This window comes from Hermetia illucens, chromosome 2 (genome assembly GCF_905115235.1).
Source record: "Hermetia illucens chromosome 2, iHerIll2.2.curated.20191125, whole genome shotgun sequence".
In the NCBI taxonomy this organism is placed as follows: domain Eukaryota; kingdom Metazoa; phylum Arthropoda; class Insecta; order Diptera; family Stratiomyidae; genus Hermetia; species Hermetia illucens.
Window position 1 is genome coordinate 32,112,551 of NC_051850.1, and position 12,990 is coordinate 32,125,540.

General features: G+C 43.2%; 1 protein-coding gene across 1 annotated transcript; it reads left to right on the forward strand.

The window, feature by feature from the left end:
- On the forward strand, nucleotides 1–11,071 carry LOC119648641 (ADP-dependent glucokinase). The gene is made up of 5 exons (XM_038050412.1): nucleotides 1–359; nucleotides 8,663–8,827; nucleotides 8,892–9,157; nucleotides 9,220–9,671; nucleotides 9,728–11,071. Exons 1-5 carry the CDS (start codon nucleotides 1–3, stop codon nucleotides 9,983–9,985), a joined length of 1,500 nt encoding a protein of 499 aa, XP_037906340.1. The 3' UTR covers nucleotides 9,986–11,071.
- Nucleotides 11,072–12,990: the final 1,919 nt, after the last annotated feature.

Here is a 12,990-nt window from a genome sequence, read left to right on the forward strand (position 1 = left end):
ATGACCTCGCTCAAGTGCATTTCGGTGATGACCACCTGCTCCGTTTTTGGAGCGTTACTAGCCATAATTTTCCAGGCCCTGTGGACATTGAATCAGTTAAATACCGTAACGCTGATCCTGACTGGCTTACTTGCCCTGGAGAATGTCCATCGTGGAGGGATCAACGAGGGCTACGAGAAGCCAAAAGTTGCGGTGGGATACGGGGGCTGTGCAGATTTGGTGGTGAATGCAACACAGCTCCTGAGCTACCCAGAGGACGGTGTCAGTTTTGAGAAGGACGAGCTGTTGAGTGAGATAACAGACGAGAAGAAATTGATTGACAATTTTGCGCACTACTTCGAAAACGGAGCTGCGTCAGAGTAAGTATGGCAGAGTTGATGGGAAGGTCACGTTGAGTACAAAGTTCGGCGGCGAAAGTTTGAGCTGAGTGCGCTCGTTAGGTAACAAATCGCAAACATTTGCATATTTCGTTAGTTTGGTAAATGGGTTAACTCAAGTCAGTCGCAAGAAAGAGAAACGTCTTATTTTCCAGTTGGTTTGGTAGTGCCACCAGGTTTTTGTCTATTTTAAGCAATTTATCCGAATCAAAGGTACAATTAATTTGAACTAACTGATCACATGTACCTATCACACTTAAGGGTTAATTTGTGAAAAAGTATAACGTTTACAGAACAGAAGAGGTGATTACCACTATTGGAAATCGATCTTCCAAATTCAAACTGGTTAAGAGCCAAGGAATGTGAATCATAATATTAGATGGAGGCATGTTAACCTTTGTTATACAATACAAAAAGAATTCAAATAAGGTAGAGGTAGATAAAAATGAGTTATTCAGCTTATCCTTCCATCTACGGCAATATGCTATGACCCTGACAAATTTCGGGAACAATGAGAACTTCTGGGTGATGTCCGAACTATTTATACTTTCGACGCTCACGAGGCACATTTTGCCGGTTCGTACTTGAATATCAGCTGCAACATGGGCATTTGTTCTGGAACTCGCGTAACCATTTGTGTCCATTCCACCACAATTCGTTGTTGATGAGAGGTACGGGGAGTGCTCTACGTGATACAATATCTGCCAGGTTTGACCTGCTGTCTATATGTCTCCATTGCTTTAGATTCGAGTTGGTTTGGATCTGGCTCACCCGATTGGCTATGAAAACCTTGCTGGATTCTGGAGCCAATGTAGTACAATTCGTAGAATCGGGCAAATAATATGGTATAACGTGTACCCATCAATGTGCCTGCAGGGTACTCTTCATTATTTTGCTCAGTAGAACCGCGCCACACAGCTCGAGGCGTGGTATAGACTGCACCTTTAGTGGAGCTACCTTTGACTTGGACGAAAGGAGTCTGACCACGAATTTATATGTAAATGACCGCTGCGTAAGTGGCTTCCGATGCGTCGCAAAATCCGTGGATTTGGATGCTTTCTCCGCTTGTGTAATTTTACCATCGAGGGATAGATAACTCTTCCAATGTTGGCAATTGAGCTCGTAACCTTCGCCATTTTTCCTCGACCTCGGTGTGCGCCGGCTCGTTCCAACCTGTCTTTTTTAGCCATAATTGTTGCATGGTGATTTTGCCCATAACAATACAAGGCTGTAACCATCCCACTGGGTCAAAGAGCTTCGCTATTTCGGAGAGTAACTGCCGCTTAGTTAGAGCGTCGTTGTTCAGCGGCTCGAGACAGACCTTGAAGGAGAATGAATCTCTGGCAGGATGCCATCGTAACCCAAGTGTTATTATATAGTGATGCTCATGAATGTTGAATTTTGTTTTAGCTTCCCGGTCACAAGGAGAAATAGATGCCAGAAGAGACTCGTAATTGGCTGCCCATTTTCGCAGCTTTAAACCTCCTTTTTGAAGAACCCCAATTATGTCTTCCTGGAGAGTTTTGACATGATTGATAGTATCTCCTCCGGTTAGTACATCATCATCATCAACAACCGATATCCGGTCTAGGCCTGTCTTAATAAGAAACTCCAGACGTCTCCGCTTTGCGCCGTGGTCCACCAATTCGATAAAAAGCCCTAAAAGCTGTTAAGCGTCCTCAGCTACGCCATCGCCCTATCTTAGGCAGGGTCTGCCTCGTTTTTTTTTCTACCATAGATATTGCCTTTTATAGACTTTCCGGGGGGGATCATCCTCATCCATACGGATTAAGTGTCCCGCCCACCGTAACCTATTGAGCCGGATTTTATCCACAACCTGACGGTCATGGTATCGCTCATAGGTTTCGTCGTTACGTAGGCTACGGAATCGTCCATCCTCATGTAGGGGGCCGAAAATTCTTCGGAGGATTCTTCTCTCGAACGCAGCCAAAAGTTCGCAATTCTTCTTGCTAAGAACCCAAGTCTCCGAGGAATACATGAGGACTGGCAAGATCATTTTCTTGTACAGTAAGAGCTTTGACGCTATGGTGAGACGTTTTGAGCGGAACAGTTTTTGTAAGCTGAAATAGGCTCTGTTGGCTAACAACAACCGTGCACGGTTGTGATTTTTGACCCTAGATAGCAGAAATCGGCGATCTCAAAGTTTTTATTCTCCTATCTTTATTCTTCCCGTTTGACCAGTGCCGTTTGATGTTGTTGGTTGGCTGGCTTTTGGTGGTGACATTGCCACCATATACTTTGCCTTGCCTTCACTGATGTGCAGTCCAAGATCTCGCGCCGCCTGCTTGATCTCTGCTTGATCAGTTGTTTGGGTGGACTTAAAGAGGATCGTACCTCTCGCATTTATCTAAGCTTCACGGATCACTTTCTCCAGAGCCAGGTTAAAGAGGACGCATGATAGGGCATCCCCTTGTCGTAGACCGTTGTTGATGTCGAATGGTCGTGAGAGTGATCCTGCTGCTTTTATCTGGCCTCGCACATTGCTCGGGGTACTGTACGGCGTATACTGTTTTATCCTGGCTATGCTATCGTAGGCAGCTTTAAAGTCGATGAAAAGACGGTACAACTGATGTTCATATTCCAACGGTTTTTTCCATCGCTTGCTGCAGAGAGAAAATTTGATCTGTATGGGCCAATTATGTTCTGAGCGTATGGGGCTATCCGGCCTAGCAAGATAACGGAGAAACATCTTATAGATGGTACTCAACAACGTGATACCTCTATAATTGTTGCACTGTGTGATAAATCCCTTTTTATGTATGAGACAGATAATGCCTCTTTACCGGTCGTCAGGCATTGATTCGCTGTCCCACAGCATTAGTTGATAAATCACTTGGTATAATTGTGTGGCATCAATTCCCCTCTTCTAGGTGTTGCGGAGGGCTGGATGGTTTCAGTGTTAACTCTCACCTGATTGCCAGAGGGGATTCTGGGTGGTGTAGTTATTCGAGCTCGGAGCACCATGTCAACGAGGTAGTGATCTGAGTCTATATTGACCCCCCTATATGTTCTGACATTCATCAAGGCTGAGAGGTAGCGGCGTTCGATCAACACGTGGTCAATTCGAAGAGGCTCACGTATGTTTGTGGACCGCTTTCCGCACAAACCAGGTACTTCCAAGAACCATTTCGTGCTGCTAACTGAATAATCCGCATTTCGTTATCATTTATATTTTGATGTAAGCTATGGGAGCTAACGTATCGCCTGAATACGGGCTCCGTCCCTACTTGGCTGTTAAAATCCCCAAGTATGATTTTGATATCATATCTGGGACAGGCTTCGAGGGTTCGTTCTACTACCTCGTAGAAGGTATCCTTCTCCGACTCTGCAGTCTCCTCTGTAGGGGCGTGAACGTTAATGAGGCTTATATTTCTAAATTTACCTCGCAAGCGCAGAGTGCATAGCCGTTCGCGTATATTTTCAAAGCCGATAACAGCAGGTTTCATTTTTTGGCTGACTAAGAAACCTGCCCCGAGCACATGGTTTACTGGATGGCGACTATAATATATGGTGTAGCGACTCTTCTCCAGGAAACCGGTCCCTGTCCAACGCATCTCCTGTAACGTTGTTAGATCAGCCCTATATTGGGACAGGGTATCGGTTAGCTGCTCAGCAGCTTCATCTCTGTACAGAGAACGCAAGTTCCATGAGAAATGCGCAAATCGTTATTTCTTTGTCGTTGTCGGGTTCGTCATTGTGTTATCCGTCCATTCCGAGGCTCCTATTGTCGCTTCGTAATTTCGGTTTTCCATGTAGGGTTGTTAGCCCTACCCAGCCCCCAACATGGAGGACCAGTTGGTACCACTTGTGCCGTTTTTAGGCGCGGGAGACTCGCCTTCATCCTTCTCCGTCTGCAGCTTTTCGTTAAGAAAGAGCTCCCAGCGGTCACCACGTGGAGGTGGAGATAGGGTTTGGTAGTAGAGCTGTTAGTGTTGGTTCAGCATATGTTTCCTAGGTTTTATGCTCCATCGTGGGTACCACTTCACGTTTCGCTCTGGGACCTATACTACCCTTTGACCACAAACAATGATGGGAACAAAGTACTTCTGTTCGAAAGACAAGCCAAAATTCTCTAAATGGTGTTTTTTTTGTTCATTCAGCATAAAAAAAAAATAGCTACAAACCGTCTTCAGCCGGATATATTGAAATTTTAATGTATTTAAATTGAATTTAAAAAGTGCCGAATTTTTACTAACAACTTTTTTCATTACAACACGTCTAAACGGCTTATTCTTGTCCTGTTTTGCTAGTATAAAGTGAAAGTTTGCAGTCTTTAAGGCTTCGCGTAAAAACAAAACCCTATTGAACTTTGTTTACTATCTTCCAGCCTTTTTTAAATCATTAGAAGAAAGAAAGACTCGAGACCTTCCGCTGGTTCCAATCATATATAGTGTTTACGGTTTATACTCACAAACGCCACTTGTTTCTCCCTCACTTATCTTGCAGAACAGCCATTACCGCTTACGTTGCGGGGTAAGATTAGTTACTAAATGCGATTCGTCTTATTACCCTTCTCCCAAACTCGTTGCTCTAAATACTGTCAACCGCCTTAACGATTTTTTAGCTCTCCAAGTTATTTCTGAAGTTCGTGTGTAGTCTACGATATTCTCGGGCGACAACAGTGCTCCGGCTATAGTTTCCACCCCTGCCCTTTGCGCGGCAACAAATTGCCAGTTCTTATCTTTATGATGCAAGTTTCATTTCTTCTTTCCGTAATTGGAACTACTCAATTTTCTGCTCTGCCAACGCACATCATCGTTTCCAAGCCAGTATCTCGTTTTCCAAACTGTTTCGTTGCTGAGAATTTCCATCTCCTTGATATATTGTGTCATGGTAGTCACTTTAAAGCTTTAATTACTCTGCTCCATCTCGTAAAATTAAAAGCATTTCTCATATCGAGATATATTATTACGCAAGGTTTATTATCCCCTCAGTGTCCGGTCTAGACGTTGACTGATCCCCTTGAAACAGGCACTATCATTGTCAGTGGCGAACTGAGCGATTTAAATATCTTGGATCAATGCTATCAGCAAGTGGAGCACTGTGTTATGAAATTGCTACACCCAACCTGAATGAAGTGGCGTTCATCAACTAGTGTTCTTTGTGATCGATATATTAACGAACGTCTCAAATCGAAAATTTACCGCAGTGCAGTGTTGGTCGACTATAAAAGATAACAAACGGCATCTCGCGATAATGGAGACGAAAATGTTGGGTTGGATTGGTAGCGTAACACGCCTTGATTACATTCGAAATGAGGATATTCGCGATCAATATGGGGTTGCACCTATCTACGTGAAAAAATTGCGAGAGAGGCGTCTTTGATGGTGTGGTCACGTAATTCGCGCTAAAGAGAATTCACTTGGTTGAACATCGAAGTTGATTGTAGACGAAAAAAATTCCAGCCGAAACAATGATGGCTGAAGATTTGAAAGCCTCCCGACTGCATCCAGATCAGGCAAATGACAGAAGAAAATGGTGCAACAGATTTTCCAGTTTTGGGCCAAGGTTCACTAATCCTGATGACTTACGCCATCGCTCTCTCTGAGGCAGGGTCTGCCACGTCTTCTTTTTCTAAGATAGATATTCCGCGTAATACGTGTAGACTTACCGACTTGGATCATCCTCAACTATACAGATTGGGTGACCCGCTCACTGCGGTTTTATTTAAAACCAGACGGTCAAGATATCGCTCATAAGTTTCATCGTTATATACACTGTGGGATTGTAATAGAAGACGCTCTATTACTATCTTCCACTGATTCTATTGTTCGGGGAAAACCCCTTCTTTCAAGCATATTTTAAACAATTCAACAATTTAGCACTGTCTTGACCGCTAACAGACTTTAATTTTATTCCCGTGGACTTTATTTATGATAAATTTCTTCCCATTCTCAAGAGCTTTTTCCACGGTTGCGTGAGGGATTTACCTGAATAGGCAGTGGGTTTGCTGCCTTTGGAACTTGTGGGAAAAGAATATTAATGAGTGAGCAAACTAGGGTTGATGATCGGTAATGACGATTGATGGCATGACCGTAGACGCCACCCCCTAGGTCGATGTCCGTTTCTTTGCACAATATCCTTCAATTGCATAGTCTTACTTCTCCTTCCTTCTCGAATTCCACCATTGGACATTTATTTCTTGGATGGGCATGAAAATGCGTCAGATTTTCAACGCTATTGTGCTCTCCTGGAACAATATTTCTGCGAACATTTGCTCTTCAAATTTCTTCAATATCCAACCAACTTTTGCAATTTCCTTGGTCTAGTCTGCGAATATTCGCGTTCACCTGCTGTTGAAGGTGCCTTAATAATGTGTCGCTAGCAAATATAAGTGTTATTACCGAGCTCGTGTAGCTTATTAGCCTCGCCAATCTTTGTCAGAACTATTATACATTGGGACGTGAAAATCTACGAGTGCGTTTGTTTCACAACTGTTCCAATCTTCACCAAAAGCGTTAAAATCACCGTCTGTTATTACTGGGTTGTGCCTGCTTGCATCGGAAAGTAGTCTTTCTACCAACGGTGTAAATTCAGCTAGCGTGAAGCTTGGGAAACTGTAGCAGTTTAAATTGTTGGTGCTATCTACTCGCCGCAATTCCATCTTTTTGACTCTTATTAGGGTGTTCCAATGCTTGCCCGGAAACGAGTACCCCTTTTGGGACGAAATTTGATAGACATATCCAAACAGTGAAATTAAACGTATGCACTGTACGACATGATTTCATTTGGAGTCTATGGAGGATCCCCGTGAACTTAGTTCAATTAGTTTTTTCTTCTTTAGTTTTGCAAAATGAAGACGTTTCCTTTTTTTCTCGGGAAAACAGCAGTGAATTAATTTATATTGCTTTTGGAAACACGAAAGTAGTTGGTGAAGGCCAACATAAGGCTGATGTAACAGCGTTAGAAGAGCCGCGCTGGACAGAGAGGCCAGTTTCCTGGAGAAGTGCCACTATCCCATATATTACAGTGACTATCCAGTAGATAATGTGCTCAGAATGGGTTTCTTAGTAAACCAAAAATATAAAAGCTGCTGATATCGGTCTTGAAAACATAGGCTATGCACTTTGCGTTTCTGAGGCAAATTTCGAAATATAAGTCTCATTAGCGGTCACGTCCCTAAAGAGGAGACTGAAGAGTCAGAGAAGAATGCTTTCTACGAGGCAGTAGAACGAACCCTCTAGGCTAGTCCTTTTAATTTGGCTTTATCCTTTTCTGTTCGTGGCATTAGGGAGAAGCATCAATCTTTTTATATGCATTTTATAGTTTCTTGAGGTTTTGTGTAAAACGAAATCTTATTAAAATCGGTTTTCAGTCTGTCTGCTCGTCTGGCTCAGCTCGTCAATGTGGTCAGCATTGCGCTAGCCGAAGATTATTACCCTGATTGGATTCAGGTATTCATTCACAGCTGAGTCGACTGGTATCCGACGCCAAATCACGATACAAATCCCACTGCCACAGGGAGATTTGAACCGCGACCTTCCGTACCAAAGCTTTGCGCTCTAACCACTCAACTCAGACACACAGAGAGCGACATATAACGAAGTAAAATATCACGCGCTGCACCGGGGTAAAATTTCAGAGAATTTTGAGGTGCAAAGTGGAATCCGGCATCTGAGTGCATCTTGTCGCCGTTATTGGTTTCATGCTGCATTGTCCGGAGGACGGGGAGGAATTCTATAAACGATGACATCTTCCCTCAAACACCTCGATTTCATTGATGACATTTGCTAGCCATCTTGCCGTTCCAATGACTTGGCAAGTAGAGTTGGACTGAAAATAAACACCAACAAAACCAAGGTTCTCAGTTTGACGGGTCATCGCACTCTCCGGGGTAAATGGCAACCATATATTATTAAAACCGAACGAAGACTATCACGAAAGACTGCAATCTACTGGAACTAACCCGCATGAGCGCAGTATTAAAAGTCATTTCACTGAACGAGCAAACGCAGGACAAACTGTTTTGCTACATGACGATGCCTAGGTGGCCAAACTTTCTTCACTCGCCATGTTGACCAGATATCGCCGTCTCGAGTTATCACTTTTCCAATCGAAGGCTACACATGGCTAGACGGAGCTGCACTTCCAATCTTATGGATGTACCCAAAATTTTGTCCAATATGCGATAGCGTCAAATTTTCCGAAGTATATTATTGTGATTTTGAGACACTAGGGGCACCATCAAAGTACAACCAACTCTACACTTAACTGATTTGAACTCAATTTAAGCAACTATCTCTAAATGAAAATTCATATTCCAGGCGATTCATCTCGGACGACAAACTATTCAAAAGACTGCTAACGAAGGCCAAAACAAAGCTCAAAGACTCCATTCGTTGGACGTTAGGAGGTAATGCTCCAATGATGGGAGTTCGATTTTTGAAAGAAGGTGCCGATGTTCTCCTCGCAACGAGAATGTCTGAAAAGTAAACTAAAACTACTGATAAGAAAGGGAGAACTTGCCTTCATTTTTATTTCTATCATCTACAGGCTACGAAAACATTTGCCCACCGAAATTCAATTAGTTGGGGATGTTATTGACGAAGATGATATTCATATGATTTTAGAGTATAAAACCGGGGAAACGTGGGGCCCCTTTACAGCTCCGCGTGCCAACCGCTTCATTGTACACAACGATCACAGAAATCCGTTCCTGCAAGCAGTAGAATGGTTAGAAGATGCTTTGAAGAATTTTCAACCTCGATTATTGGTTGTAAGCGGAATTCAAATGATGGACACGTTCAAATTTGAACCAGGTAAATTTTCCCCTCATTCTGGACAAATTGTAAATTTAATTTTGGTTTTCATATGCGTTCAGGCGTTCGTGAAGCGCGTATCGAAAAAGTTAAAGAACAGATGATAGCACAACCTCGAAATACTCTCATACACTTCGAAATGGCAAGTTACGTTGAAAAGGACCTTCTGTCACTTATCGAAAAGAATATTTTACCCTACACCGACTCCATCGGCATGAACGAGCAAGAGGTAGCCAATTTGAATCGAAAACTATCCAAGGACACAGTGGCATCAGCAACGGACTCAAACCCTCGCGTGGCTCACACTTTAGATTTGATGCGAGAGGTTTTCGTCAATTTACGCTCCAGTTACGCTTCAAATAGTAAGAATAAGCGCCCTTTGACTCGTATGCATGTGCATACATTGGCATATCAAGTGATTCTTATCGTCAAAGGATCTCAATGGAACAACACAAAGAACGCTGCAGCAAAAGCAGCCCTCACTGCTCATCGGCATGTCTGCGCAAATGAAGTTGTAAGTTGGGTAATGTTCAAAATCGGTTTCTATTTGTTAATTTAACTTTTCCTCAGATCAACCCTGAGTCAGCTATGTTAATTCTGGATAGTAGCTTCGCAACGACTGTGAATGAATTGATTGTAGGAAAGCCACAGCGAATCAAGATCGAACAGAAAGACCCCGTGTCGTGCTGGAGTGAAAGTGTGAAGGTTCAATCACAAATAATTGAGTACGAGATTTGTGTGGCGCCAGTTTTGGTATGTCGCGACGCAAAGCAAACAGCTGGCGCAGGAGACAATATATCGGCTTCAGGACTAGTTGTTCAGATATAATTATGGTTTGGCCGGAACTTATTCCTACTTATTTTACCTTTTTACATTTTGTGTGTGCTATTTTTATTATTTGTTTTGTATTGTCGGTTTTAGTTGTTTGGCAGGAAATCATTGGGATATAGAACCTATTAATCAGTCAGTTTATATGTCATCCTACATGCTCAAGTTAGAGCTACTTTTAATAATGAACTAACTAATTGGTTATCTCAAGCCTATATCACGAAGAAATCTTGAAGAGAATGCTGCCCGAAGTGGAAGAAGGTAGAGTATCTCTTCTGTTAGTTATTTAAAGAAACATCCTCGCTTGCAGTCCACAAATAATAACTACTGAAGTCGAAATTCTAGCACAATCAACTTCTATGCCATCTTAAAATCGATCAGGGCTTACAAGAACTAATGCAGTCTTCAAATTATCATTCCCCGTTTTCCTACCATTTTCCAATTTTTAGATTCTCTTAAAAGTCAGAACCACAGTATTCAATAGCAATGTCAGAAAAAGCATCCACTACAATACAGACTCCAACATTCCCGTAGAAACCTGAAATTTTAAATTTGCCTGAAATACGTACACACATCAGCAAAGACAATTTTGAGCCGACCCCGCCTGTGAACGGGACAAAGGCTGAAGAAAAAGAAGATCAACAAAGACAATTTTATTTGCCAATAAGGATATCTAAAGATATTCCTTTAAAACGTTTTCTAATCAAAACATTCCTATTATCACTGAACTGATGCAAAATCGTGTTTGATTGTTGAAATTGTTATTTAGAAATTTAAGACATGTTTTATGATTTAGTTTAGGAATTCGTTTCTAGGAAAAAAATTTGTTTAATCTCGCGTCGATTATGTTTTATGTAAAAGCATGTGTATGTGTTTTGTCCTGTCTGCGCCCGTCATCCTTATACGTTTCTCGGGTGATGCGGCGAATAAATCAATGCAATATCAGTGAATGTCCTTGTAATGTGAGTTTAGACTATGCACTTTGTATGCAACGAATTGCCATGTTTGTATAATGGCATTGCTTTTTAAACAAAAAACAAGTTCGGTGGTCACTTTTATCAGGAATAAAGTGTACTTATTTTAAAATTTTGTTGTTTCATTTGTTAATAATAATGGAAAAAGATTTCTAGGGTCTCTCTCTGAGGATGAGCTGTCTCTCCTCTAGGGCGATGTGTGGCTTTTCAGGGGCCAAGCCTCTCGTCTACCAAGACCGTTAGTGAGTAGTGATAGCTACACCCTGTACAAGGTGACCCTACTATTAACAAAACGCTACGGATCTAGAGTGGGGAGTCGAAAAAAACACCTCCCCCAATGCAGGGTGTCATGCGAACCGTGCCCATTGGGGGTAACTGACTGTATTCGAACGGAGCCTTATTGATACCTGATCGCCACAGTAAGTTAGACCTTACCATGCTAAGGGGAGCTATGGCACGGTGGACCTTCTAACCCCCATACTCGTGGGAGTCAAATGAGTACAATCAATAAAACCGCAGGTGCTAAATGGTACCTGCGCTATCTGAAGGAAGGCCTGAAACCAGAAGAAGCCCTCAAGAGGGCTCAGGATAGACCTAAGCTATCTCTACTGGAGCCGAGAAAGCGGGGACCAGCAGAGATCAGCCCGCATGAAGGGAATGCTCCCAAAAAATCCAAACCTGAACCCAAAGGGGGAGAAAACCCGGGCAGGTCAGAGGTGAAGGTCGGACTCAGGAAGCCCGCCATTAGCAATGCTAGTGCGGTCAAGGCATTCGCCTGGCCATACTGCCAAAAATGTTTTCCGAGCAAATACTCACTCGTGAGGAGCAGGAAACCATTGAGGAATTTGTCGTCGGGCAGATGTGCAAGGGATGGACTTTGAAACTTGTGTTCACCGGGATACGCTTTCGACCAGGCCTTATACTTGTGAACTGCGCGACAGAAGACACTGCACAGCGGATTAGAGCCATAGTTCCTAAATTGCCAAGCTGGGAAGGGGTGGAACTACCAACATGTGCTAAGAATGATATACCAGGAGCCCACATGGTGACCGTTTTTCTCCCAAAAGCCGCGACAATAGAAACGGAGGACCCTATGGACCTCCTAATCGCTCAGAATGAGGATCTCCATACGCGACTATGAAGAGTCTTCAGAACCACGGTGGAGGGAAAGGGTAAACTCCTCACGATCGGGGTAGGTGACCGATCCCTGGAGGCAATTAAAGGTCGGAGTTGCCATATCAACTACCGATTTGGCAACATACCCGTGCGTGTGCACAGGGAAAAGCCGAGGAAAGACACCTCGAAGGAGACACCGGGTGAAAAGCATACCGAGGTCCCTCCACCATGCGAAAGCTGCATCTGCGGTAATTACAAGAGCAAGTTCCAAGGAGAACATTGGAATAGTGCTGGCTCAGGAGCCCTGGGTGTACCGGGGGCAGATTCGCGGTCTGCAAGGAGGAAGCATGCAAATAATTTGGGACTCCTCTTGTTAAAAACCCAGAGCTTGCATAATTCTTAAGCGTAATTTAGAGTTCCTGACCGGGGACTTTGTGACTACCCAAATCTCATTGGAAGCCAGGAGGAGCACTCGCGAGGCAGTCGTGGCATCGGGATACTTCCCAGGAGACGAAATCCGAGCTCCACCGGAACAAGTCGCAAAACTGGTGAAGTATTGTGAGAAGAGGGCGTTACCACTTCTCCTCGGCACTAATCCAAGAGGTGAGTACTTTCTTGAATTTATTCTTAGCAATAAGTTAGAAATATATAACTTAGGGAACACTCCAACATTTGTGACCATCACTAGACAAGAGGTACTGGACATAACTCTGGGAAATATTCTAATGAACGGAATGGCCAGGAATTGGAGGGTGTCGGATGAACCTTCTATGTCTGATCACAGGATAATCAGATTCGACATTGAGAGTCACTCCGAAATAAAAAGAATAACAAGGAATCCCAGAAGAACAGATTGGGAATCCTATGCAACGCACTTGAGCAACAACATTCTTCTTCTAGTGGGCGGTGACATCA

Excerpts from the sequence above, each read along its gene's own strand:
- LOC119648641 (XM_038050412.1), top strand. The coding sequence starts at position 1 with ATGACCTCGCTCAAGTGCATTTCGGTGATGACCACCTGCTCCGTTTTT. Across the intron at positions 8,828-8,891 it reads GCAACGAGAATGTCTGAAAA|GCTACGAAAACATTTGCCCA; the intron begins GTAAACTAAAAC and ends TATCATCTACAG. Across the intron at positions 9,158-9,219 it reads CACGTTCAAATTTGAACCAG|GCGTTCGTGAAGCGCGTATC; the intron begins GTAAATTTTCCC and ends ATATGCGTTCAG.